General features: G+C 51.3%; 1 protein-coding gene and 1 non-coding gene across 2 annotated transcripts; one reads left to right on the top strand and one right to left on the bottom strand.

The window, feature by feature from the left end:
• Window positions 1-1,677: 1,677 nt before the first annotated feature.
• Slc27a4 (solute carrier family 27 member 4) lies at window positions 1,678-21,450 on the bottom strand. The gene is made up of 13 exons (XM_042681163.1): window positions 21,172-21,450; window positions 19,644-19,810; window positions 17,861-18,255; window positions 16,715-16,873; window positions 14,830-14,899; window positions 14,655-14,746; window positions 13,945-14,054; window positions 13,490-13,699; window positions 13,184-13,310; window positions 11,770-11,907; window positions 11,444-11,608; window positions 11,224-11,370; window positions 1,678-2,544 (listed from the first exon to the last, which is right to left on the bottom strand). The coding sequence occupies exons 2-13, from the start codon at window positions 19,802-19,804 to the stop codon at window positions 2,387-2,389; spliced, it is 1,932 nt and encodes a 643-aa protein (XP_042537097.1). The 5' UTR covers window positions 19,805-19,810; window positions 21,172-21,450; the 3' UTR covers window positions 1,678-2,386.
• Window positions 21,451-21,807: 357 nt separating this feature from the next.
• On the top strand, window positions 21,808-21,898 carry Trnar-ucu. Its single transcript is given in 2 exon segments — window positions 21,808-21,844; window positions 21,863-21,898. It is a non-coding gene; the product is annotated as a tRNA-Arg (tRNA).
• Window positions 21,899-25,270: the final 3,372 nt, after the last annotated feature.

Here is a 25,270-nt window from a genome sequence, read left to right as displayed (position 1 = left end):
CTCTGGTGCTCATTTTCCCAAGGGGCATCAGGCTCCCCTATTTTTAACAGGCTCCTCCACCAGGAGATACCTCAGATCTCTCTGCCTGGCCATTAACAGCTTGAACTGTCAGCTGCTGGCTCAGGGTGTGGCCCAGGCTCTCAGGCATGTGTGGAATGGCAGTCGTGGCTCCCTGCTGCTTTCTGTACCATGTGGCACTGGTAGAGTGGGAAGGGCATGGGGTTCAGCCTGCATTCCAGCCTCCATTACTTGTGTGACCTTGGTCAAGTGCCTAAAAATCTCCACATTCCTGGTCTTTTCTCCAAGTCCATTTTCAAGGAACATGCTGCCTACTGCCCTGGGCTGTGTGGGGATCTCTTCCCACTGCATTGATCCCAGCTCCAGCCATCCAGCCCAGGAGACAGCCGGCTCTCCACCATGCTGCCAACTGCAGCTGCTGCCTACCCCAGAGCTGCCCTGGCAGGTTGAGCAGCCTCATTCTGGCCCTCCAGGCACCCACCCTGGTAGATCTGTCCAGCCCCTAAACAACAGGGGAAACGCCCTGCAGATTGGGAGCAGATCAAGAGCATAGAGACAAGGAGACAAGGCTACCTGCCTGGGGTGAGGGCTGCTCCTCAAAGAATTTCATCATCCCCTTCCTCGTATGGCTCCCAGTAGCTTCCAAATCCTCATTTTTGGTGGTACTGGAGTTTGAATTCTGGGCTTTGTGCTTGCTAGGTGCTTACTCTGGTTAGATGAACCTTGCCACCATTTGATAGCCCCTGCTCACCCCTGCCTTTTCAAGTAGGGTCTTGTATTCTTGCCCAGGGTTGGCCCCAGTCTGAGATCTTACTACATTAGGATCCCCAGAACAGCTAGAATTATAGGCTGAGCATGAGTCACAAAGCCTGGCCTTTCTGAGTCCTTTTTTTTTGGGGGGGGGGGTGGTCAGTCATAGGGCTTGAACTCTGGGCCTGGGCACTGTCCCTCAGCTCTTCAGCTCAAGGCTAGTGCTCTACCACTTGAGCCACAGCGTCACTTCCGGTTTTCTGATTGGTTATTTGGAGATAAGAGTCTCATAGAGTTTCCTGCCCAGGCTGGCTTTGAACTGAGATCCTCAAATCTCAGCCTCCTGAGTAGCTAGGATTATAGGCATGAGCCACCAGCACCTGGCTTGAGGCCTCTTAACTGGTCACTTGCCCAAAGCTTCTAAGTGACAGCTTTTTTTTTTTGTCGGTCATGGGGCCTGAACTCTGGGCTTGGGCACTGTCCCTGCCTCTTCAGCTCAAGGTGAGTGCTCTACTGCTTGCCACTTCTGGTTTTCTAGTGGTTTATTAGAGTCTCTCGGACTTTCCTGCTTGGGCTACCTTTGAACTGGGATCCTCAGATCTCAGCCTCCTGAGTAGCTAGGATTATAGGCGTGAGCCACCAGTGCCCAGCTAGACAGCTGGTTTTGACTGGGAAACCTTGTTTGGTGGGAAACCTTGTGAGTTAGGATTCAGTGGGAAATGTCCCCATCCAGGCTAGCAGTGCATGGAGCAAGGGAGGCAATGCCACCTCTGCCCTATCCTGAGTCTAAATGAGCCAATGGGTCAGAAAGGCAGGAGGCGGGGCCTGAGCAGGCTGAGGGTAGACTAGAGGCTCTTGGGGTGGGCTCGGCAGGAGGGCACACAGACTAAGAGGAGTCAAGGCAGAGTTTATTGTCTGCCCCCCTCCCCCCTCCCCTCGCTTCCTCCTCTCATAGCCAGGCCAAGACTAGGATGGAGGTGACAGATAGAAATGTCCCACCTTGGGGACAGCCAAGCAGACCCCAGGGAGACAAGTATGCAGGAGTGTGCAGAGACAAGGGCACAGTCTTGACTTTCTGCTGAAGATGGGACATGGGCAGCCATGCTGGGTTATCCTCCTCTTCCAGTCTTGGAGATGGCAGCAGGGTTGAATGCCACTTTAGTAGCTCGGCAGCCAGGATCCTCTGGCCACTTGATGGATGGCCACCACCATCCTTGCCCTCTGTTGGCTTCCTGAGTTTGGGGGCTTCTGCCTTGGTCCTTTTTGCATGCTCCCTGCTCTTTGGAGGGAGCTCGGTGACCCCTCTGTCTCTCCCTGCCCTGCCTAACCGAAGACATCATCTTGAAGGTGCTTGTCAGTCTCTGCCTGGGGCTCCAAGGCTCTGCCTGGCCCAGGAAACAGAACATGGACAAGAGGAAGCTTTCACGGAAAGCCTCTGGCAGGGTGGGGACGTGGCAGTGAGTCACTTGGCAGTTTTGGAGGGAGGCGGTCAGCACCTTGGGGTGGAGGTGCGGGCCCTGCTTGCTTTGGTCTGGTATCACCCACAACCCCTCTCAGGTAGAAGCTGCAGCTATGGACCCAGCCTCTCTGATGGGCCTCGAAGGGACATGGGGTCCGATCACAGCTTCTCCTCGCCTGCCTGGATGCGAGTATAGGCCTCTCTGTCCAGAGGGACATAGCAGCCCTTCCGGGCATGCAGGTAGAACAGGGCGTCTTTCACCACGGTGGGGTCAAAGCCCTCCTTCCGCAGCTCTGTCTTCTGTAACTTGTAGGTACCTGGAGGGAGGCGCAGGGAGAAGATTCAGAAAGGGCAGAACAGGGAGCCTGGGCGTTAAGCAAGGGCAGTGGGGAGGGCTGGGCAGAAGGGAAATGTGGGAGGAGGGGGCCTAGTCCTCAAAGCATACTCCTTCCACATTATAAACTGCTTCTCAGGGCAGCCCCAGCAAGAGGGGGTAGGAGGTAGACATGGGGGTAGCTGTGTTAACCATCCCCCCAACTTTACAGATAGGGAAAGTGAGATAGGAAGAAGGGACACTAACTGCCCAGCATCATCTACTGAGTGAAAGCCACAACCTGGGTGACCTGGGTCTTCTGACTACCATGATTCACTTTGGGGAGTGTGTGTGTGTGTGTGTGTGTGTGTGTGTGTGTGTGTGTGTGTGTGTGTTTGGTGTGTGTGTGTGTGTGCCTGGGCACTGTTCCTGAGATTTTATGCTCAAGGCTGGTGCTCTACCACTTGAGCCACAGCTCTATTTCCAGCTTTTTGGTGAGTTATTGGTCTCATGGACTTTCCTTACTGAGGCTAGTTTTTTTCTTTTTCTTTTTGGTAGTGGGGCTTGAACTCTGGGCCTGTGTGCTGTCCCTGAGCTCTTTTGCTCAAGTCTAACACTCTACCACTTTGAGCCCACTTCTGGTTTTCTGGTGGTTAATTGGAGATAGGAGTCTTATGGGGACTTTTCTGCCTGGGCAGGCTTTGAACTGTGATCCTTGGATCTCAGCCTCCTGGATAGTTACGATTACAAGTGTGAGCCACTGGTGCCAGGCTCCAGGCTGACTTTTAACTGCAATCTTCAGATCTCAGTCTCCTGACTAGTTAGGATTACAGGTACATGGCTGGTTCACTTATTTGACTATCTACAGCATACAGCTATTTCTCAGCTCCTTGAGGTAGGTGCTCAATCTTTTTTTTTTTTGGTCGGTTGTGGGGCTTGAACTCAGCTCTTTAGCTCAAGGCTAGCACTCTACCACTTGAGCCACAGCACTACTTTCGGCTTTTTCTGCTTATGTGGTGCTGAGAAATTGAACCCTTGGCTTCATGCATGCAAGACAAGCACTCTACCACTGAGGCACCATCCCAGCCCTAGGTGCTCAATCTTGCAGGAAAATGGAAACGTTATTCTCAGCTCTTACCCTATACCTAAGTCTGATCCAAATGAATCAAAGAAAGGTAAGAACGAAAATCCTAGCTACTCAGGAGGCTGAGATCTAAAGATGAAGTTCAAAGCCAACCTGGGTAGGAACATCCATGAGACTCTTATTTTTTTTTTTTTTTTTTTTGTTGGTCGTGGGGCTTGAACTCTGGGCCTGGGCGCTGTCCCTCAGCTCTTCAGCTCAAGGCGAGCGCTCTACCACTTGAGCTACAGCGCCACTTCCGGTTTTCTGGTGGTTTATTGGAGATAGGAGTCTCACGGTCTCTCCTGCCCGGGCTGGCTTTGAACCGCGATCTCAGATCTCAGCCTCCTGAGTAGCTAGGATTACAGGCGTGAGCCACCAGCGCCCGGCTCCATGAGACTCTTATCTCCAGTGAACCACCAGAAAACTGGAAGTGGTGCTGTGGCTCAAATGGTAGAATGCTCGCCTTGAGCTCAATAGGTAAGGGGCAGCGCCCAGGCCCATGACTGACAAAAAAACAAAAAAACAACCTACTGATACAGACACAGGTAATTATTTTGTGAACAGAACTCCAATTGTACAGAAAATAAGGATGAGAATTGACAAATGGGACTGACTAAATCAAAAGGTTCTACGTAGCAAAAGAAACAATGACCAGAACCAAAAGACAATGTATAGAATGATGGATGGGAGAAAAATCTTCACTAGCTATTCAACAGATAAAGGATTAATATGTAAAATATACAAAGAGTCCAGGTAACAGTGGCTCATGAATGTTTTCTTAGCTACTTAGGAGAGGCTGAGATCTGAGGATCACGGTTCAAAGCCAGTCTACGATTTTTGTTGTTGTTGTTGGTTGTGGGGCTTGAACTCTGGGCCTGAGTGTTGTCCCTCAGCTCTTCAGCTCAAGGCCAGAGCTCTACCACTTGAACCACAGTGCCACTGCTGGTTTTCTGGTGGTTCATTAGAGATAAGTCCCATGGACGTGCCGGGCGCTGGTGGCTCACACCTGTAATCCTAGCTACTCAGGAGGCTGAGATCTGAGGATCACGGTTCAAAGCCAGACCAGGCAGGAGAGACCGTGAGACTCCTATCTCCAATAAACCACCAGAAAACCGGAAGTGGCGCTGTAGCTCAAGTGGTAGAGTGCTCACCTTGAGCTGAAGAGCTGAGGGACAGCGCCTAGGCCCAGAGTTCAAGCCCCACAACTGACTCCCCCCCCCAAAAAAAAAAAAGAGTCCCATGGACTTTCCTGCCCAGGCTGGCTTTGAACCATGATCCTCAGATCTCATCCTCCTGAGTAGCTAGGATTATAGGTATGATCCACCAGTGCCCAGCTTGCCCAGGAGACTCTTATCTCCAATAAACTATCAAAAAGCTGGAAGTAAAGCTACGGCTTAAGTGGCAATGCGTTAGCCTTGAGAAAAATAAGCTTAGGGACAGGGCCCAGGACCTGAGTTCAAGTCCTAGAACCAACACACACACACATTTATACTAAAAGCTCAAAAAATTAAACAGTGAAAGAACAAGTAAGGGACTGGGAATGTGGCTTAGTAGTTGCCTAGCATGCATGAAGCCCTGGGTTCAATTCCTTAGTACTACATAACAGAAAAAGCCAGAAGTGGCACTGTGGCTCAAGTGGTAGAATGCTAGCCTTGAGCAAAAGAAGCCCAGGGATATTGCCCAGGCCCTGAGTTCAAGCCCCAGGACTGGCAAAACAAACAAACAAATAAATGAAAAAGTAAACCAGTTAATAAATGGGCAAACAAATTGAACAATTCCTATAAGAACGGATGCCCAATAGATATGTTCTTAGCCATAAAGGAAATGCAAATCAAAGTTACACTGATTCCCTTCCACCCCACTCAGAATGGCAGCCATAAAGAAAACAAACAATTTGGGTGGAGACAATGCTCAAATGGTAGCTGTAAACATGCAAGCCAACAACTTAAGTTCAAGCCCTGGTATCAGAAAGGAAAAAAAGAAAATAACAATGCTGGTAAGAATGTAGGCAGCTGTATCCAACAACAGATGTAATAAAGATGTGACACACACACACATATACATATGTATGTATATGTACATATAAATACAAGTATTCTATGGAATATTACACAGCCATAAATAAAAATAAAATCGTATGTATGTATATGTACATATATGTATGTATATGTACATATAAATACAAGTATTCTATGGAATATTACACAGCCATAAATAAAAATAAAATCGTCATTTGCAGGAAAATGGATGGAATTGGAGAATATCATAGCCAATCTCGAGCCGAATTTGGGAGTTTTCATTCATTTGTGGAAGCCAGACCTAAAAGACTTACATACTCATTGGTGTGTACATGTTATATATGTGTGTGTGTGTGTGTGTGTGTGTGTGTGTGTGTGTGTGTGTGTGTGTGTGTGTGTGTGTGTATATATATATACACACACACACACACACATACATATATAATCATGTTATATATAGAAAATGAAGCTGGGCGTCAGTGACTCACACCTATAACCTACCTACTCAGAAGGCTAAAATTTGAGGATTGTAGTTTGATGCTAGCCTAGAAAGGAAAATCTGTGAGATTCCTTTCTCCAATTAAACAGCAAAAAGCCCAAAGTAGAATTGTTGCTCAAGCGGTAGAGTACTAGTCTTGAGCAAAAAAGCTAAAGGATAGTACCCAGGCTCTGAGTTCAAGCCTTAGGACTGGCACAACAGGAAAAAAAAAGACAGAAAAATGAAATATATTGAAATTGGCTTAAGAAGTGGGAGGAGGGTAAGGGAGCGTGACAGAGGAGGTGAGTTTGATTAGGCGCTGTCCCTCAGCTCTTCAGCTCACGGCTAGTGCTCTACCACTTGAGCCACAGCACCACTTCTGGCTTTTTCTTTTTTTTTGTCGGTCGTGGGGCTTGAACTCTGGGCCTGGGCATTGTCCCTCAGCTCTTCAGCTCAAGGCGAGCGCTCTACCACTTGAGCCACAGCGCCACTTCCGGTTTTCTGGTGGTTTATTGGAGATAGGAGTCTCACGGTCTTTCCTGCCCGGGCTGGCTTTGAACCGCGATCCTCAGATCTCAGCCTCCTGAGTAGCTAGGATTACAGGCGTGAGCCACCAGCGGCCCGGCTACTTCTGGCTTTTTCTGCTTATATGGTACTGAGGAATCAAACCCAGGGCGTCATACATGCAAGGCAAGCACTCTACCACTGAGCCACCTTCCCAGCCCGGTAGTCACTTTTTTTTTTTTTTGGGTCCGGTCGTGGGGCCTGAACTCTGGGCCTGGGTGCTGTCCCTCAGCTCTTCAGCTCAAGGCTAGCGCTCTACCACTGAGCCACAGCGCCACTTCCGGCTTTTTTCTGTTTGCTTATGTGGTGCTGAGGAATGGAACCCAGGGCCTCAGGCATGTAAGGCAAGCACTCTACCACTGAGCCACCTTCCCAGCCCCCAGTAGTCACTTTTTATATAAAGTAAGCTATGTATCATTCAATCAATGACTGGTATCAGCGTCACTAGAGAGAATACTGGTGCTAAAGGAAGCAAGCAACCAGCTAGTAAATGGTAGAGGGGGAATTTAAACACAGTCCTCCCTGTCCTGTGACCCCTTGCCGCTGCACTGTGCTTTACCAGTTCTCCCGAGGGGAGCCTCCTAAATCTGGACAGGCCTCTGACTAGCATTGACCAACCGAATTCGGCAGAAGCAATGTTACAGGACTTCTGAGTGGATCTTGACCTCAAGGGGCCTTACTGCTTCCATCACTGCCTTGCAGGGTACCTGAGCCCAGTCTAGACTCGGGAGGGAGAAACCACAGTAGCAGAGATAACCATTTCTTCCCAGTGAGGCCTTAACCTGGTGCTGAACATCTGTGGCTATTTGAAATTGAAGAAAGTTCAGATTTGAGTTTGTCAGTCACATTAGCCGCGTTTTAATGGCTTGATATCTGAACTGGACAGCTGAGAGTCTGGACACGTCCGTTCCCAAGGAAGGTTCTATTGGACAGGGCTGTAGAAGGGACCAGCCAAGAACGAACATGGCAAGTCACTAAGTGATGGCAGCTCTTTGACCTGAACTTAGCCCTAAAATTGCTGAGCCACAGAACCATGTGCCACAAAGTGTCTGAAGCCCAAAGTATCTGAAGCCTGTTGGGCCATGGCCATGTATTCTGTAGAAAGGTGCCTGGAATCGAGACATGAGCCTTTGCCTCTCTTGGACAAAAGTCATGGTTCCCACCATCAGGGAGCTTGAACTCTCAGTCACGGGCCTGACCCTGCACCCCTGCCTGGCTGCACTGAACCCTGGTCCTCCACAGTGGCACAGCCTTCATGAGGTCCAGGCGCTCACTATCTGACAGAGGCACATCGACAGGAGAAAGCCTGTTAGCAAGGCAGAAATGACATATGGGGTAGGGATCGGTGCGGGGGAGAATGAGTAACTGAAAGAGTCAGGAAAGGATATGGGGAACATGGTGGTCTGGGCACAAGCCTCTGCACCTCGTGCCTCCCAGGGAACTCCAGAGGACCATCGCTGAACCAACAGAAGGTTGGCAGTGCCCCACTGTGTGGACATTGGCCCTCGGCTCATCATTTGCTTGGACAGCTATGACAGCCTTCCCTCATCTACCCAGACCCCCTGTGCCACGTGCAGTCCTTGCCCACTCCTCACCCAGCAACTAGAGACTTCTGCAGGACCCAATCTGGTTACTACCCTGCTCAAACACTTCTGCAGCTCCCTACTGCCCCCAGGACAGTTCCAAGTGCCACTCTGATGCACAAAGTCTTGGACTTCAGGCCCCTATCTTATGCCACTGCTGGCTGGTGCTCCCCAAGCCTCCAGCTTTGGGGGTCTTTTTATTTTTATGCTGGCCATGGTGCTTGAATTTAGGGCCTGGGTGCTGTCCCTGAGCTTTTTTGCTCAAGGCTAGAGCACTACCACTTTGAGCCACAGCTCTACTTCTGGTTTTCTGGTGGTTAACTGGAGATAAGAATCTCACAGACTCCTACCTGGGTTGGCTTTGAACAGGATCCTCAGATCTCAGTCTCCTGAGCAGCTAGGATTATAGGCATGAGCCACCTGCACCTGGCAAAGCATTTGTGTATGTGCCCCTATTCCTTCTTCCCTCCCTTCCTAACTCTATTTTTGTGATGGATAGTACTGGGGCTTAAACTCAGGGCCTTGAGCCCCCATTTGACTTTTTCACTCAAGGATGGCTCTCTACTATGTGAGTCACACCTTCATTTCATTCTTTTGGTAGTTAACTAGAAAGGAGAGTCTCTCAAACTTGCTTTTTTTTTTTTTCTTTTTTTTGCCAGTCCTGGGCTTGAATTCAGGGCCTGGATATTATCCCTGAGCCTCTTTGTGCTCAAGGCTAGTGCTCTACCACTTGAGTCACAGTGCCACTTCTGGCCTTTTCTGTTAATGTGCTACTGAGGAATCGAATCCAGGGCTTCATGCATGCAAGACAAGCACTCTACCACTAAGACATATTTCTAGCCCTCTCAAACATTCCTGCTCAGGCTAGCTTGGAATCATGATCCTGTGATCTCAGCCTCCTGAGTTGAAAGGACTGTAGATGTGAGTCACTGGTGCTCTACCCTTTTTCTTTGTTGATTGTAGCACGGAGGTTTAAACTAAGAGGTCTTGTGCATGCTAGGTAAGCACTCTACCTCTGGGGGCCTCTTTCACTCCTTTTTAAATTTTTGTTTGGTTGTGGGGCTTGAACTCTGGGCTTGAGGTCTGTCCCTGCGCTCTTTAGCTCAAGGCGAGTACTCTACAGCTGAGCCACAGCGCCACTTCCAGTTTTCTAGTGGTTTATTGGAGATAAGAGTCTCATGGCTTTTCCTGCCTGGGCTGGCTTTGAACCATGATCCTCAGATCCTCAGGTCTCCTGAGTAGCTAGGATGACACATGTGAGCCACCCAGCTCCTTCATTCCTTTAAAGCTGGAATTCCTTTCTTTCTCAGGGATTTCACATTTGCTGTTTTTTGGTTTTTTTTTTTCTTTTTTTGGGTCCTGTCGTAGGGCCTGAACTCTGGGCCTGGGCGCTATCCCTCAGCTCTTCAGCTCAAGGCTAGCGCTCTACCACTGGAGCCACAGTGCCTCTTCCGGCTTTTTTCTTTTTGCTTATGTGGTGCTGAGGAATCGCCCCCAGGGCCTCATCCATGCAAGGCAAGCGCTCTACCACTGAGCCACCTTCCCAGCCCACATTTGCTGTTTCTATAGCCCGGACTATCTGCCACACTGACACGAGCCCTCCTCATTCAGGTCTCAGCTGATACGTCCTCGGGGAGACTTACATTCATCCCAAATGCTACCTCCTTCATTCACTCTGTGTGTGTGTGTGTGTGTGCGCGCGTGTGCGCGTGCATGCACTGGTCCTGGGGCTCGAACTCAGGGCCTAGGTGCTGTCCTGAGCTTTTTTTTTTTTTTTTTTTTTTTAAATTTCAAGGCTGGTGTTCTACTACTTGAGCCATAGCTCCACTTCTGCCTTTTTTAATTAGAGATGAGAGTCTCATGCATTTTCCTGCCTGGACTAGCTTCTAATCATGATCCTCAGCCTCTTGAGTAGCTGGGATTATGGGCTTGAGTCACCAGTACCTGGCTCCTTCATTCAGTTAGAATTCTTTTTCGAGCCAGGCACTGGTGGCTCATGCCTGTAATCCTAGATACTCAGAAGGCTGAGATCTGAGGATCACGGTTCAAAGCCAGTCCAGGTAGGAAAGTCCATGAGACTCTTTTTTTTTTTTGCCAGTCCTGGGGCTTGAACTCTGGGCCTTGGCACTGTTCCTAAGCTTACTTTGCTCAAGGCTAGCACTCTACATTTGAGCCAGTGTCACTTTTGGCTTTTTCTGTGTATGTGGTACTGAGGAATTGAGCCTAGGGCTTCATGCATGCTAGGCAAGCACTCTACCACTAAGCCACAATCCCAGCCTGTGAGACTCTTATCTCCACTGGAAGTGGTGCTGTGGCTCAAGTGGTAGAGAGCTAGCCTTGAGCTAAAGTGCTCAGGGACATTGCCCAGGTCCAGAGTCAAGCCCCACGACCAACTACAAAACAACAACAACAAAATTCATTTGTGTTAGTGCTGGGGCTTGATATCAGGGCCTTTGCTCATGGCTGATGCCATACCTCTACTTCTGATTTTTTGGTGGTTAACTGGAGATAGTCTCAAGTACATTTCTGTCTGTGCTGGCTTCAAACCACAATCTTCAAATCTCATCCCCTTGAGTCACTAGGATACTGTTACTCAGGTTTTCTTTCTTTTCTTTTTTTTTTCTCTAGCCTGATAGTCATTCCAAATCTTTGGAATTCCTTATCCTACAACTCCCTCCCTTCTGGTTCTAAAAGCTCCAAGAGGGCAAAGGTCAGGTTAGACGCATGTCCTCAAGGCCTAGTGCAGTGCCAGGCACTCAAGCAATAGCTCCACTCGTAGTGATGACCCGTCCTCTTTGAAGGAAGTTTCTCAATTACCCAGCAAGGTTGTGTACAAAGGCCACGCAAGAGCCACCCAGTTTGCAGGTACAGGAAAGACCAGCCGGAACTCAGCTGCAGGAGCAGGGGAGGGACACACCTGTTTTGTGCAGTTCAGGCAGGAAGCGGAGGAAGATAGGACGGGCATACAGGGGGAGCTCCTTTCCCAAGGCCTGTGAAAAGCGCTGTAGGTCACAGCTGTCTGCAGAACTGGCCACAGCAGCCATTCCTGCCCGGCCCTCAGTTCCTGGGGGAAGAAGGGCAGAGAGTGAACAGCGGGCAGTGCCTTTCCACATGTATCTCCCCTTTTCCACACATACCTGGGACCTCAACCCCATACACTGCCACGTCAGCCATGTCCAGCAGGCGGCTGAGTATACCCTCCACCTCGGTGGTGGATACGTTCTCGCCTTTCCATCGGAATGTGTCCCCCGTGCGGTCTCGGAAGTACAAGTAGCCCAGCTCATCCATCACCAGCACATCACCTAGGAAGGGGTGGGTGAGGCAGGACCTGGGCCAGCCAGGCTCTTGGCCCATGGGCATGGACCAGAGAAGTCCTGCGTATGTATTTGCTGATGGTATTAGAAGGTCCTTTTATCCCTCCCGGCCTACTCTGGAAAGGGGTGGCCAAATGTTGGGCACCCACCGGTGAGGTAGGCTTGGTCCCCCCTCTTGAAGACATCCTTAGCAATCTTCTTGTTGTTGGCACCTTGGTTGAGGTAGCCATCAAAGCGGCGCAATGGGTCTTGCTGAATGATGCGGCCTACCAGCTGGCCTGGCTGACCTGGGGTGGGGAAAGCACAGTCAGACTTGCCCTGTGCAGCCTCTGCCACCTGTCCTCACCTGATATATGCTAACCTGACTTGACTTATACTGTCTACCACAGAAACACTCATTTCTGGGAGATAGGAATTTAGCTCAGTGCCAAGTACGTGCTTAGTGTGTATTAGGCCCTGAGTTCAATTTCCAACACAAGAAAGAAAGAGCGGGGCACCAGTGGCTCACAGCTGTAATCCTATTCAGTAGGCTGAGATGTCAGGATCGTGGTTCAAAGCTAGCCCAGACAGGAATCTCCGAATAACCACCCAGAAAACCAGAAGTGGTTCTGGCTCAAAGAGGCAGAGCATTAGCCCTAAGCAAAAGAGTTCAGGGACAGCTCCCAGGCCCTGAGTTCAAGCCTCATGACCCACAAAAAAAAAAGGGAAGAAAAGGAGAAAGAAAGAAAAGAGGGAAGGAAGGAGAGAAGGAAAGAAAGAAGGAAAGAGAAAGGGAGAGAGGAAGGAAGGAGCTCAAGGGCAGGAAGCTCATCTTGGCAAGTTGGCCCTCAGTGATATGTATCTATTGAACTGCTGTGAAAGTGAATAGGTAGCAAACACGTACAGCTCCATTAGACAGACAAACAGCCAGCACCATGGGGTCCCTGCTCATACTGGCTCCACTCCAAAAGCTTCATGTATTTTACCACACAATCCTCAGATCAATCCAACAAGGTAGGTGGTGTCCCCAACCCTGCCTACCGATTAGGGGTTGCAGCACCAAAGGCCAACTCAGCTAAAGTACAGGGCTAAGGGGAAAACCAGAGCAATCTCAGATGGCCAGGTCTCAGGTCCCCTGGTCAGTGGTAAAAGAATGAATGGATTGACGCATGGATGGGATGGTGAGTGAATGAATGGATAGACAAGGAAATGAGCAATTTGTGGTCCTAGTCAAGAGTTGACTAATGACAAAAAGTTAGAACAGGCTTGTCACTGGGCACCAGTGGCTCATGCTTATAATCCTAGCTACTCAGGAGACTGAGATCTAAAGATTAAGGTTTGAAGCCAGCTTGGGCAGGAAAGTCTGTGAGATTCAAATCTCCAATAAACTATGAAAAATCCAGAAGTGGAGCTGTGGCTCAAGTGGTAGAGCACTAACTAGCCTTGGCAAAAGAAGCTCAGGGATAGCACTTAAGCCCTAAGCTGAAGCCCCAAGACTGGCAGCAAAAAAACAAAAACAAACAAACAAAAATGGACCCCCTCTCTGGCCAACACCTCCCTCTCCAATCCCCACCCTGAGCAGACCTGGCTGGCAGGGAATGCAGACGCCATCGGGGCCCCGGATCAGCTCCATGGTGTCCTCATTGACACGTACAAGCCGGATGGGGTACACGAAGGACAGGATGCGGCTGTTGAAGCCACAGGCCCCCACCTGTGAAGGCCAACACTTGGGCTGGGCTCCATGGGCCCCAGACAGAACAATGGGGTTGAAGGGAGACTGGTACCCACACTTTCAATACTAGAAGGCAGGACGTGCCCTTACCCCTGATGCCCAGGCCTTCTGTGATCCCATCCCCATGGCAACCATGCCACCTCCCACCTGGACTGTACCTGGCTGTCAAAGTTGCCCAGGCTGCAGTTGCATTCAGTGGCCCCATAGAATTCGGCCACCTGGGGAATGTGGAAGCGGCTGGAGAAATCTGTCCAGATAGACTGCCGGAGGCCGTTGCCCAGTGCCATGCGTACTCGGTGCTGGGTCTCTGCCTCCCGGGTTGGTTGGTTGAGGAGGTAGCGGCACAGCTCGCCGATGTACTGCACAATCTGAGGTGGGTATAGTGTGGGTCCGGCTCCTAGAGCGCCACGCTGCCCTGCCTCCCCACCCCTCCAGCCCTTCCCTCCACAAGGGCTAGCTGTGCTTCCCTTCTATCTCTGGGCCTCAGTGTCTTCATCTGAAAAGGAGGAACATCACCCAAGGAACCCTTGGTGTCATACACCTCAGCTGTATGACACATGCCGAAGAGGGGGGTGAGGAGAGGTGTTCTTCATGCCTTTCCCTTCTCACTCACTGTGCAGTTGTACTTGATACAATCGTCCCAGAACCGGGAGGCTGAGAACTTCTTCCGGATCACCACTGTCATACCATGGATCAGGCATTGGCCGACTCCCACGATATTTCCTGAAGGCAGAAGGCCTGGAGGTCAAGGAGACCTAGCCCCCAAGACCCCTTTTACCTAGGCCTGCTTCTTCCTCCTGTCCTGTTCGGCCTACACAGACCAATCCTACCTCACCCCAATTCAGTGCATCAAGCACACACTGTGGCTTATTCTGGAGCTAGCCCTCCGCCCATGAAGCTGCTATTCAGCTCCCAGGACTAAGCTCCCTGCCTGATTTTAGCACCTCACACCTGCTTCCTCCAGGATGATGTCTTCCAGGCTCACATCCCTGGCTCCTCCTGTGTGCCACACGCATGCTGCCCCTCCAACACACTCACCTCACCATCTCTCCTTAGCTTCAAGGCTCCTGCTGTCTACCTTGTCCTAAACACATACATTTCCCTGAAGCACCCTGAGGACAGGAGCTTTACTCACTCAGGCTCTCCCTCAAGTCCCTACAACCAAGCAGTAATGCCCTGCACACCAATGGGAGCCAACTGTGTGCCAGCCCAGGGGCCCCTTGGGATAAGATGTGATCATTTTCAGTGGACAAGATGGAGTCAATGGTCACTTTCTGTCAAACCAGAAGGATGGGGTCCCAAGGGGCTGAGATGGGGAATCACCTGCTGAGTGGTAGAGAGGGAGGCAGTCATAGACAATGTCGTCAGGTCGCATGCGGAATCCGTAGTACACCAGGGCAGCCATGCGGTAATACCTGAGGGGACAGGACAAAGAGCATGGTGGGCCCCTGGAACGCAGCAGGAAGCTCCCTCTCCCCTCTGGGCACCGGCCCCTCACCTGCTGTGCACAACGATGGCAGCTTTGGGTAGCCCCGTGGTGCCTGACGTGTAGATGTAGAAGAGTGTATCTGAAGAAAACAGACACAGGGGCAACTGGGAAAGGGGCATAGCACAGGGCCAGGCAGGGGGAGACTGCCTCTTCCAGGAAGTCTACTCTGATGGCCACTGACTGCACTCTGCTCTAACACCTTCTACAAACGTTTCCTGGGCCTCACCCTGTGCCAGACCCAGCAGGGAGCTGTGGCTGGGAGGCACACAGGACTGGTCCTCTCAAAGGTCCCTGCTGAGTGGGACAGTGACATGAAGATACAGGCCCTTCTGACACTAAGCACCACATGCAGGAGCATAAGACCTGATTAAATCTAGCAGTGCCACTTCTTCCCAGGCCTATGGGAGGAGAGGTAGCACTAGTGGGCTTCCAGCAGCCCTACCAGGCCTGGGGTTCCTGGAGGTCAGGACTCCATGGCATGACTCCCATTTATAACAACCACCCCAGGTTCTGTGCCTATAATGTGCCAGCCTAGGGGTATATAAGAGCACCAGAGTGAGCCAGCCACAGCCCCGCCCTCCAACAGCTTATACAAAGTACTCAGGAAATAAGACGATGCTGAGGGGCTAGGAAGGTGGCTCAGTGGTAGAGCACTTGTTTTGCATGCCTGAGGCCCTGAGTTCGATTCCTCAGCACCACATAAGCCAAAAGAAAAAAGCCGGGAGTGGTGCTGTGGCTCAAGTAGTAGAGCGCTAGCCTTGAGCTGAAGAGCTGAGGGACAGCGCCCAGGCCCAGAGTTCAGGCTCCTCGATCGGGCCAAAAAAAAAAAAGGACAATGATGAGGAGGAGGACTGACCACTGACAGCTCTGCCTGCCATGCCCCAGTGTCAGGACTTGGCCATATGTACTTTTCTTTTTCTATTTTTGTGTGTGTGTGCGTGTGCGTGTGTGTTGGTCGCAGGGCTTGAACTCTGGGCATGAGCTCTGGGCCTGGGCGCTGTCCCTGAGCTTTTCAGCTCAAGGCAAGTGCTCTATCACTTTCAGCCACAATACCACCTCTGGTTTTCTGGTGGTTAATTGGAGATAAGAGTCTCACAGGACTTTCCTGCCTGGGCTGGCTTTGAACCTCTGTCTTCAGATCTCAGCCTCCTGAACAACTAGGATTACAGGCGTGAGCTACCAGCGCCCAGTGCTTTCAAAGTCAACTCATAAAGCAGGATCTGTTGCTATCCCCAAATTTTATGGCCATGGGATGTAAGGCCCACAGGGCTGGGTGGTGTCTGTGGTCACACAGGAAAGCAGCAGAGCCAGACTAAGGGCTCAGCTGTGGCTCAATAGTCCAAGCACTGGGCCACTAGGCAATAGAGCAGGCTGGTGGCTTGGCAAGGAAAGGTAGAAAGAGCCAAAGAGCTGAAGGACTGGACAGGCTGGAGTGCAGAGGGAGAGTGGGTGAGAAGGCTGCCTGGAGGAAGCATTAAAAGCAGCTCAGGTAGATTATGGCTGGGAACCCACAAGATCCTGCACCAGACACGAATCGCCTCAATGGGGACGAGGAACCTGAGCATGAGCAAGGCTGCTCCACCACTCAGAACTTTTGTGTGGCTAGTTGGTCCTGGCACTTTTTTTTTTTTTTTTGCCAGTCCTGGGGCTTGAACTGGGGGCCTAGGCACTGTCCCTTTTGATCAAGGCTAGCCCTCTACACTAAGCCACATTCCCAGCCCTCCCTGGCACTTTTATACACATCAGGTCATTTCGCCTCACCAATCACTCCAGCAACCCATAGTTTCTTATTTAAGGCACAGGTCAGGTTTCCAGAGAGATCCAGGTCTTCTGGCTCTGAGGGCAGGGCTTGATCTAGTCCATCTTAGAGTGTTGCGGGGGGAAGAGGGCCCACCTGTGAAGCCCTTGTCAGGGAGACTTGGCAGGTGCTTGGGGGCGTCCTCCAGCAGAGGGTCCAGGTGCTCTGTGCTGGCAGGCACTGTGCTGGGATCCCAGGGGCCGGAGCACAGGAGGCTTAGTGAGGAGTCCAGACTATCATGGATCTCACAGACCGCTGCAAGAGAGACAGGAAGCTCTGTGTTCCTGGGATCTTCTCTCACGACAAGCTAACCATGTTGTCAGAGGAAATGGGAAGATCAGGGCAGAAATGGACGAAGCAGCTTGATGGCTGCAAGGGGTACAGCCTAACCTCCCAGTAGACTCCTTACATGTACTTTCCTGCTCTCATAGCCCTGGGAAGTAGAAGCAACCATAGCCCGTTCTATAGATGAAGAAACTGAGGTGATAAGGATGAGAAGGATGGCTTTATCTCATACCGAGGTCTGAATTCTAACTCACTGCACTACACTGCTCGGCCAGGGGTGTGAGTCAGAGCCCCCCATCATTCCCCTCAGAGTGAGAACCTTCTCTCAGGCTGCCCTGAGGCCGTACACATATTCACTCACCCACCCTGGGCACTGGGCAGTCCTAGCCCTTCAGTTCCACTTCCTCTGGCTTTTTTTCTTGAACCCAAGGCCTCAAACATGTTAGGCAAGTGCTCTACAACTGAGCCACACCCCTAGCCTCTCATCTTGATTCATCCAACTCCCTCCCCTCTCCTTGCTGCACCCTCATAGTGTGGTGAGAAAGAACAGGAACACTGTCGTGAAGCCCAATATCAAATTCTGCTGTCTGACCCTAGGTGAGCTCCTCACACCTCTTTAAACAACGCATCATCCATAAACCCTGCTGGTCTTTGTGAAGATCAGAGCCACTCTTATAAAACAGCGCACATAGCATTTTCAGTGACCAATGCAGCAACAAATTAAACACAAGCTCTCCAAGAAGCATGGGGTGCAAATGCTTGTTCCCCTTGCAGAGAGGAGGTGAATGAGGCTAGCTAGTCATGGGCATGGCCACCATCACCTCTGAGGGCCAGCAGCTCCGCTACCTTGCAAACTCAGAAACTCTGCTTTCCTGACTGCGCCCAGAATCTCTGACTCCTGGCCTATTAGCCTCCCACAAGGATTGAAGGGCCTGTCTCTCACCACCTGGGACTCACCTGGTGCCATCTCGCTGCCAAAGATAAGGGCCTTTGCCTTGGAAGTGTTGAGACAGTGACGCAGGGCATCGCGCCGGAGGTTGGTATTGATGAGGGCCGCCTCCACACCCAGCTTGGCCATGCCCAGCCAGAGGCCCACAAACTCATTGCGATTCTCCATGAAGAGAGCAGCCACATCACCCGAGGCCAGGCCACGGGCCTGCAGGAAGTTGGCTACGCTACTAGAATAGTCATCTAACTGGCGGAAGGTCCAGTGAGTATCTGTACCCTCGAAGATGAGGGCTGTCTTGTCTGGGTGGCGCCGTACCATCGAGGAAAACATCATGGGTATGGTCCTTCGCTCCCGTAGGTACCGTCGGACCTTTGCCTTCACTTTTAGGAGCACCATGCCGCCACTGTATGGGAAGAAGCAGGGAGCTGTGGCCATTAGCGCTGGGAGGGTGGGTACACTGGCCCAAGTTGCTGTCCCAGTGGCCTGAGCCTCAGGAGCCAGCTCTCTTATGACACTCATATGTTGCTCCATCACCTGCACCCTCTCACCAAGGCCTCCTGATGAGGCCAAGAGATCATGTGACTTCTCTCCCCTGATGGAGGAAGATGGAGGTTCTCATGGTGCCATAGCTTACACATAGAATGTGGCTGAGCTGAGATTTGAGCTCCTGGCCTCTCTAGCTCCACAGCACAATTCTTACTCCTGTCTAAGCCTCTTGCCTCTGCCAAAAGCCTACTGGGGCTCCAATGTTGCAGCCCATGGTCTAGACTTTTCACCTGGGGACTTCTAGACTGTACCATCATGTCTGTAGGAATCGGGATGAATCTCTCCCTATGAGCCCAGATGGCAGGCCTCTGTCTCACTCATTGCTTCATCTTCCAGGTCTGCTCTTCACTGGACACAGGGAACATGTTCAGTGCTTGTGGAACCACCTGGCAACTCCCTTTTCTGACCCCACCCCTGCCACCCTCGAGCCCTTTGATCTCTGCAATTGCTCCAGGCTCTATGCCTCAGCCAATGCTGTGACTGCTGACTGTACTCCCCTCTTTCTATCCACTTCACAGCACTTCTCAAGTCCAGCTCCTTCCCTCTAGACCTCTCAGATTCCTGGCCTGAGGCCATCTCTCCTTCCTCCATGCTCCCACACACTACCATCTTTCATGTAGGGCCACTCTGTAGCTAGCTCCTTTTGTAATCAGCCCCAATTGACAAATGCTGAGCCACCAGTGGGTGTGGCTCACTGTACTGGACACTGGAGGAAGCAAGATTGCCAGGGCCTCTGCCCAGATTGCACTGTCAATTTAGAGAATTACCTTATTGCCTTATCTCCTAGCTAGTATGAATTTGGCAAACTGGATCTGCCTTGTTCCTCTCTAGGATTCAAAGACAGTCTGGCACCTGGCATAGAACCGCTGGGAACAGGTTTTCTCAGACATCTAATGTGGGAGCCTAATCTAGAACCCATTGTCTCTGGTGTCAATCGGAGGACAGGTCCCTTCTTGAGGGGCTCCTCTACAACTTGTCATAACTGAGTGTCTTCAGGATACCTTGTGGATGTCTCCTCAACACACTTGAAGTTTGATATATGCCACTAGTCCCCAAGGAGTCTCAGGTTAGGGGGAAGACCTGAAGCTTGTAGATGACAGTACCAGGTACTACTGACAAGGAAAAGATATGGAACAGAATCTGCTCTTTTTGAGTACGGTGGTCCTGTGCTACTAGGGAAAATGGGGTTTGATCTGGGGACATTCTGGAGTCAGAAGCCCAGGTTTTGCTGGAGCAGGTACTCACAAGACATCGCGCCTGATGGTTTTGATGAAGATTCGGATGAAGCGCCAGCCGCCAGACCCCAGGTACAGGAGCAGCAGGGAGAACCCCACCTGGGTCCAGGGCAGTTTCAGCACCAGTTTGGAGAACAGTAGCGCCCCCACCAGAGATGCCCCAAGCAGCATTGTGGCCTGCAGGTAGAGGACAGTCAAGGAACCCCAAACATCCATGTTCCTGAGCCCCCACTTCTCAGCTCTGGCTGAGAACAGGAGTCTCTTTCTGAGCTTGGATCACATGGCCAGCTGGAAGGGGCTTAAGTAAAGGGTTTTAGAAGTAAACCATGGGAGGCAGGTCTAGCCTCTAGGTCTATCTCTGGCTACCACTCTCCAAATGACCTTGGGGAAGTCTCTCACTCATTTCCAGTCCTCAGAGTCCCAATCTATGTGATGGGTTAATAAGATTTGTTCTTAGAACCTTTGCAGTCCAAACAAGGTAGTCCACTCCCCTATATCCAAGGTCCCTAACCAAGAAGTCTTGAGGGTGGGTACTGATTTAAGTGTTTCTGGCTTAACTCCTCACCCAGAGGCCCAGGAAGGTTGCGGGGTTGAACAGGCCAAGCCACAACACCCAAAAGGTCAGCTTCTGGGAAGAGATACCTGCTCAGTCCAAGCCCAACAGCTCAGGTAGAGTTGTGCCTCTAGTGGACGATAGAGGGCGACCCAGCAAAAGGGAGGTAGGTGCCTGAGAGGTGACAGTGGCAGGGAGGGGGAGGAACGATTGAGGGATTCCCCCCCCCTCTTTTTGGTGGCTTAGTTGTTTTGACAGTGGTCTCACGGATGCATTCCAGGCTGGTCTGGAACTTACCATCCTCCCTCCTCCACCTCCTGAGTGCTTGAAGCCTCTGACCCCACCACACACACACTCACTCAGCAAGCTACTCAGATGAATCTTCGGGGTACAGGGGTTTAGGGGGAGGGGTAAGGCTGTGCCCAAGGGCTGGGCTGAGATAAGGGTTCAGGCTTTATTCCTGTCTCTTTGCAGACCTGTCCAAGGGGAAAGCTAATGGGGCTTGAGGTTTTCCTATTCATGAGGAGAAGGCGAAGGTCAAGGCTGTGAAGTAGCCTGAGAGCGAACGAGGTAGGAGAGGAATACGGCCTGGACCACAGGGAGGAGCCCTTAGAGATCTAATCCTTCCGGAGAAAAGTGTAAGCTTAGGGTAGCGGGGGACATCAAGGCAGGGACCCCAACGCCACTGCCAGGCTCTCCAAGGTTCTCCGACCTCTGGTCTCCCAGAATCTACCAAAGAATAGCGTAGAACTCGCCTGCGAAGGCGGGGAGATGAGGTACAGAGAGAAGAGGGTGCCCAGTTCCCTTGAGCCCCATGACAGGTACTGCAGACCGCCCTTGCCCCTAGACAGCTCGGGTGGCTGAGCGCCCGGCCGGGAGACTCAAGCAGGGTGCGCCCGCACCCCCCGGGCGTGCACCGCCGCCTCTCCCTACAGGGCCCGACGCGTCTCCCGGCCGGGGATCCACCGGCCCTGCCTCTGCTCACCGGGTGTCGGCTCCGACGCGCGGCGCCCAGTCCCGATGCGGCTCAGTTGTGGCGGCGGAGCGGAGAGCGCGAGGGGCATCGGCCGCCCCTGGGCGCACACAGCAGACTCCGCAGCGCTCCGCCGGCTCTGCGCCCGGCGCGCTCCTCCCCCGCCGGCCTCCCTCACCCAAGCGGGGTGTGCCGGCCCGCAGCACCGCCCCTCGCGTCGTCCCAGCAGTCGGCGAGCTCCTCCGCTTGCGAACCCGCCACCGTAGCGCAGCGCAACCCAGCCCCGGCGCGCCCGTCGCCGCCGGGCCCAGCCGGCCCTGCGCACGCCGCGCCGGGGGTGGTGTCGCTACTTGGCACGCTGGGAGCTGTAGTCCTCTGGGCGCCGCGCGGCATGCCGGGAGTTGTGGTCCGCGCCGCGTACCCCCGCGGGGTCAGAGTGGCTGTGACCTGGCGAGCTCTCCCCGCATTCCCTGGGATCCAGATATGCGGGAGAGCACCCCCATCAGCACCGTTTTTGGAGAATATGGAGACTCCAGGGCTCACGTTCAGGCCCAGACAGTATATAACAAAAGCTTGGCGCCACACCCTGGGGAAATGCTAACTGGGACATCTCAGGTAGAGGTGAACTTGGAAAGGAATTTGGCAACTGGCTCTGTGGCGCAATGGATAGCGCATTGGACTTCTAGCTTATCCTCGAGTGGTGATTCAAAGGTTGTGGGTTCGAGTCCCACCAGAGTCAGATTTTGACACTTCTTCCATCCGAACGCGAAGCATGGATTTGGAGACCTTATATTAACTTCAGCTGTGTGGGCTTTCCTTCCTTCTTTCTTTTCTTTCTTTTTCTTTCCTTCCTTCCTTCCTTTCTTTTTCTTTCCTTCCTTCTTTCCTCCCTTCCTTCCTTCCTTTTCCTTCCTTCTTTCCTCCCTTCCTTCCTTCCTTTCTTCCTCCCTCTCCCTCTCTCTCTTCTTTCCTTCTTTCTCTTTCTTTCTTCCTTTCTTGTTTCTTTCTGCTGGTCCTGGGACTTGAACTTAGGGCCTGAGCACTGTCTCCAAGTTTTTTCACTCAAGGCTAACACTCCATCACTTGAGTCACAGCCCCATTTTTGGCTTTTTGGTGGTTAATTGGAGATGAATCTAATGAACTTTCCTGCCCCTAGATCCTCAGATCTCAGCCTCCTGAGTAGCTAGGATTACAGGCATGAGCCACTGGCACCTGGCTAAATAGATCTCTTAGTCCTTTAGGAGTCTTAAAAAATTTTTTCAGGACCCACTCACTGGAATTAAAGATGAAATTTTGGTCTAATGAGAATTTGGGCAGGGTGTCAGCAGAAGACTTTAGAAGAAGACACTCAGGACCAGCTCTCATTAGCCTCAAAGCAGACTTGTCACACTGATAAAATTAAAGACAGACCCCACCAGACACTAGGCCAGGCCTGAGGTGGGAAAGCAGAGGGCACAGAGGGAACAAGACAGTCTATCTTCAAGCTGCTTTGTCTAGTTGGACAGACAGGAAGGTGGAAATGAGTCTAGAATAGGTGTTCCTCACGTACTTTTGGCCTAATATTGTCCTGTTATTGTGATTATCTTCTTTGCATTACAATCAGACACAGCTGGGATGAACTCTGGGTACCAACTGTAAGCTTTTGGGAAAATCACTCTCCCTGCAGAGCCCCAGTGATTTTTCTTGTCGGATAGGAATGCTTCCTTGAGGCCCCTGTTCATTGCAAAGCTCTCAGCTTCTGCACTCAGCACATACCCTGAAGATGTCTAAGAAGTGACTGGAAGCTGGTGGGCTTGGCATCAGGACACAGTGGAAGGGGGAGCTTTTTGGGGGGAAGAGCGACTGGTCAGGCCCTTGTGTGCCAGTGGCAATGGCGAGCTACTGAGAAATTCTGAGAAGGGCAAGTCCTGACTGTGGAAGGCTCCTTTCCATGAACATGGCTACCATGTTCCTTCACCAAGGAACATCTGTGGGGAAACTGCCTTTGGCTGCACGTGGAGGAGCTTATTTGGCCAGTGATACACAGTAGGTGTGCTGCTCCTTTAGGTCTGAGCTGTAGAAACCTTCTCCTTCTGAGTGTGTCCAAACTAATACCTCTGACTTGACTTTGCACATAGTGATTTTATAAGTCGCCAGAGGCCTTCCTGGCCAATGATAACTTCCTTTCCCTAGTGCCTATGATGTGCCAATAAGCCTAATTTGTACCATTTACTGAGCCTTCCCATGGCCCTGCCCAGAAATAGGTGTATTACTTGCTACTTGTCTCTTTTTTTTTTTTTTTTTTGGTTGGTCATGGGGCTTGAACTCTGGACCTGGGTGCTGTCCCTCAGCTCTTCAGCTCAAGGCGAGCGCTCTACCACTTGAGCTACAGCGCCACTTCCGGTTTTCTGGTGGTTTATTGGAGATAGGAGTCTCATGGTCTCTCCTGCCCGGGCTGGCTTTGAACCACGATCCTCAGATCTCAGCCTCCTGAATAGCTAGTATTACAGGCGTGAGCCACCAGCGCCCGGCTACTTGTCTCATTTTACAGCTGGGGAAACAGGCGGCTCACATGGTGATAACACTATTGCAAGGGAGCAGAGCTAGTGGTGTGGGCCAGGTACCCAAATACTGTTTTGTTATTAAATATTTACATGTTTGTTCTGTGGTGCTGGGATTGGACCGAGGACCTTGGGCATTCTCGGGAAGTGCTCTACCACAAGCCTATACTCCCCAGCACACTACCTATGTTTTTTTTTTAATCAAGCAGAGGGAAAAGGGCTTTCTCTGGGCTGCAGGAGAGAAATTAACACCTGTTCATTCCAGGAAAGGCTAGCCCTCAGTCCTGGTACAACCCCAGGAGCCCAAAAAGTTAAAGTTCTGGCAGAGGACTGGTGACTCACACCTGTAATCCTAGCTACTCAGGAGGCTGACATCTGAGGATCATGGTTCAAAACCAGCCCCAGCAGGAAAGTTCATGAGACTCTTATCTCTAATAAACCACTAGAAAAGTGGAAGTAGAGCTGTGGCTTAAAGTGGTAAAGCATTGTCTTGAGCAAAAAGAACTCAGGGACAGTGCCCAGGCCCTGAATTCAAGCCACATGACTGACAAAAACACAAAAACAAAAAGCTAAGGTTATTTACTACTTTCAGGCTTATTGCAAGGTGCGGACTTGGGCCTGACTACTTGTTTGACAGTGAAGTATCAAACTCCTGTATGCTGCCTCTCTGATGGGGTGGTAAAGGAAGGCCTCTCTGAGGTGGAGATATTTGAGTAAATGACAATGCATTGACCCAAGTAACCATCCATGGACAATGCTGCTCCCAAAAGTATAACATGATGAGCCGGGCGCTGGTGGCTCATGCCTATAATCCTAGCTACTCAGGAGGCTGAGATCTGAGGATTGAGGTTCAAAGCCAACCGGGGCAGGAAAGTCCATGAAACTCTAATCTCCAATAAACCACCAGAAAACCAGAAGTGGCACTGTAGCTCAAGTTGTAGAGCACTAGCCTTGAGCTGAAGAGCTGAGGCACAGCGTTCAGGCCCAGAGTTCAAGCCCCACGACCGACCAAAAAAAAAAAATGTTGATGTACACCCATAATCAAAGCTACTCTGGAGGCTGAGGCAGGCAGATCACGAGTTTGAGGCCAGACTGGGCTATCTGAGGTGACATTCTTGCAAGGCAAGTATGGTGAGATAGGAGAATGAAAGTTTCTAAATAGAAATTGGTAGGGCATCATAGGTTAAGAACTCAGACTGCAGCAAGGCGCTGATAGCTCATGCCTATAATCCTAGCTACTAAGGAGGCAGAGATATGAGGACTGTGGTTCAAAGCCAGCCTAGGCAGGAAAGTCTATGATACTCTTTTTTTTTTTTTTGCTGGTCATAGGGCCTGAACTCAGGGCCTGGGCACTGTCCCTCAGCTCTTCAGCTTAAGGCTAGCACTCTACCATTTGAGCCACAGCACCACTTCCGGCTTTTTCTGCTTATGTGGTGCTGAGGAATCGAACCCAGGGCCTCATGCATGCAAGGCAAGCACTCTACCACTGAGCCACCTTCCCAGCCCCAAGTCTATGATACTCTTATCTCCAATTAACCACCGAAAAAAATTGGAAGTAGTTTAAGAGGTGA

Source organism: Dipodomys spectabilis, unplaced genomic scaffold (assembly GCF_019054845.1).
Source record: "Dipodomys spectabilis isolate Male_0828 unplaced genomic scaffold, ASM1905484v1 ptg000067l, whole genome shotgun sequence".
Taxonomy (NCBI): Eukaryota; Metazoa; Chordata; class Mammalia; order Rodentia; family Heteromyidae; genus Dipodomys; species Dipodomys spectabilis.
Note: the sequence above shows the minus strand (reverse complement) of the source record. Positions and strands in the feature narration are given on the sequence as shown.

Excerpts from the sequence above, each read along its gene's own strand:
- Slc27a4 (XM_042681163.1), bottom strand. The coding sequence starts at position 19,804 with ATGCTGCTTGGGGCATCTCTGGTGGGGGCGCTACTGTTCTCCAAACTG. Across the intron at positions 14,747-14,829 it reads GCCATCGTTGTGCACAGCAG|GTATTACCGCATGGCTGCCC; the intron begins GTGAGGGGCCGG and ends CTGTCCCCTCAG. Across the intron at positions 11,908-13,183 it reads CTGCATTCCCTGCCAGCCAG|GTCAGCCAGGCCAGCTGGTA; the intron begins GTCTGCTCAGGG and ends TCCCCACCCCAG.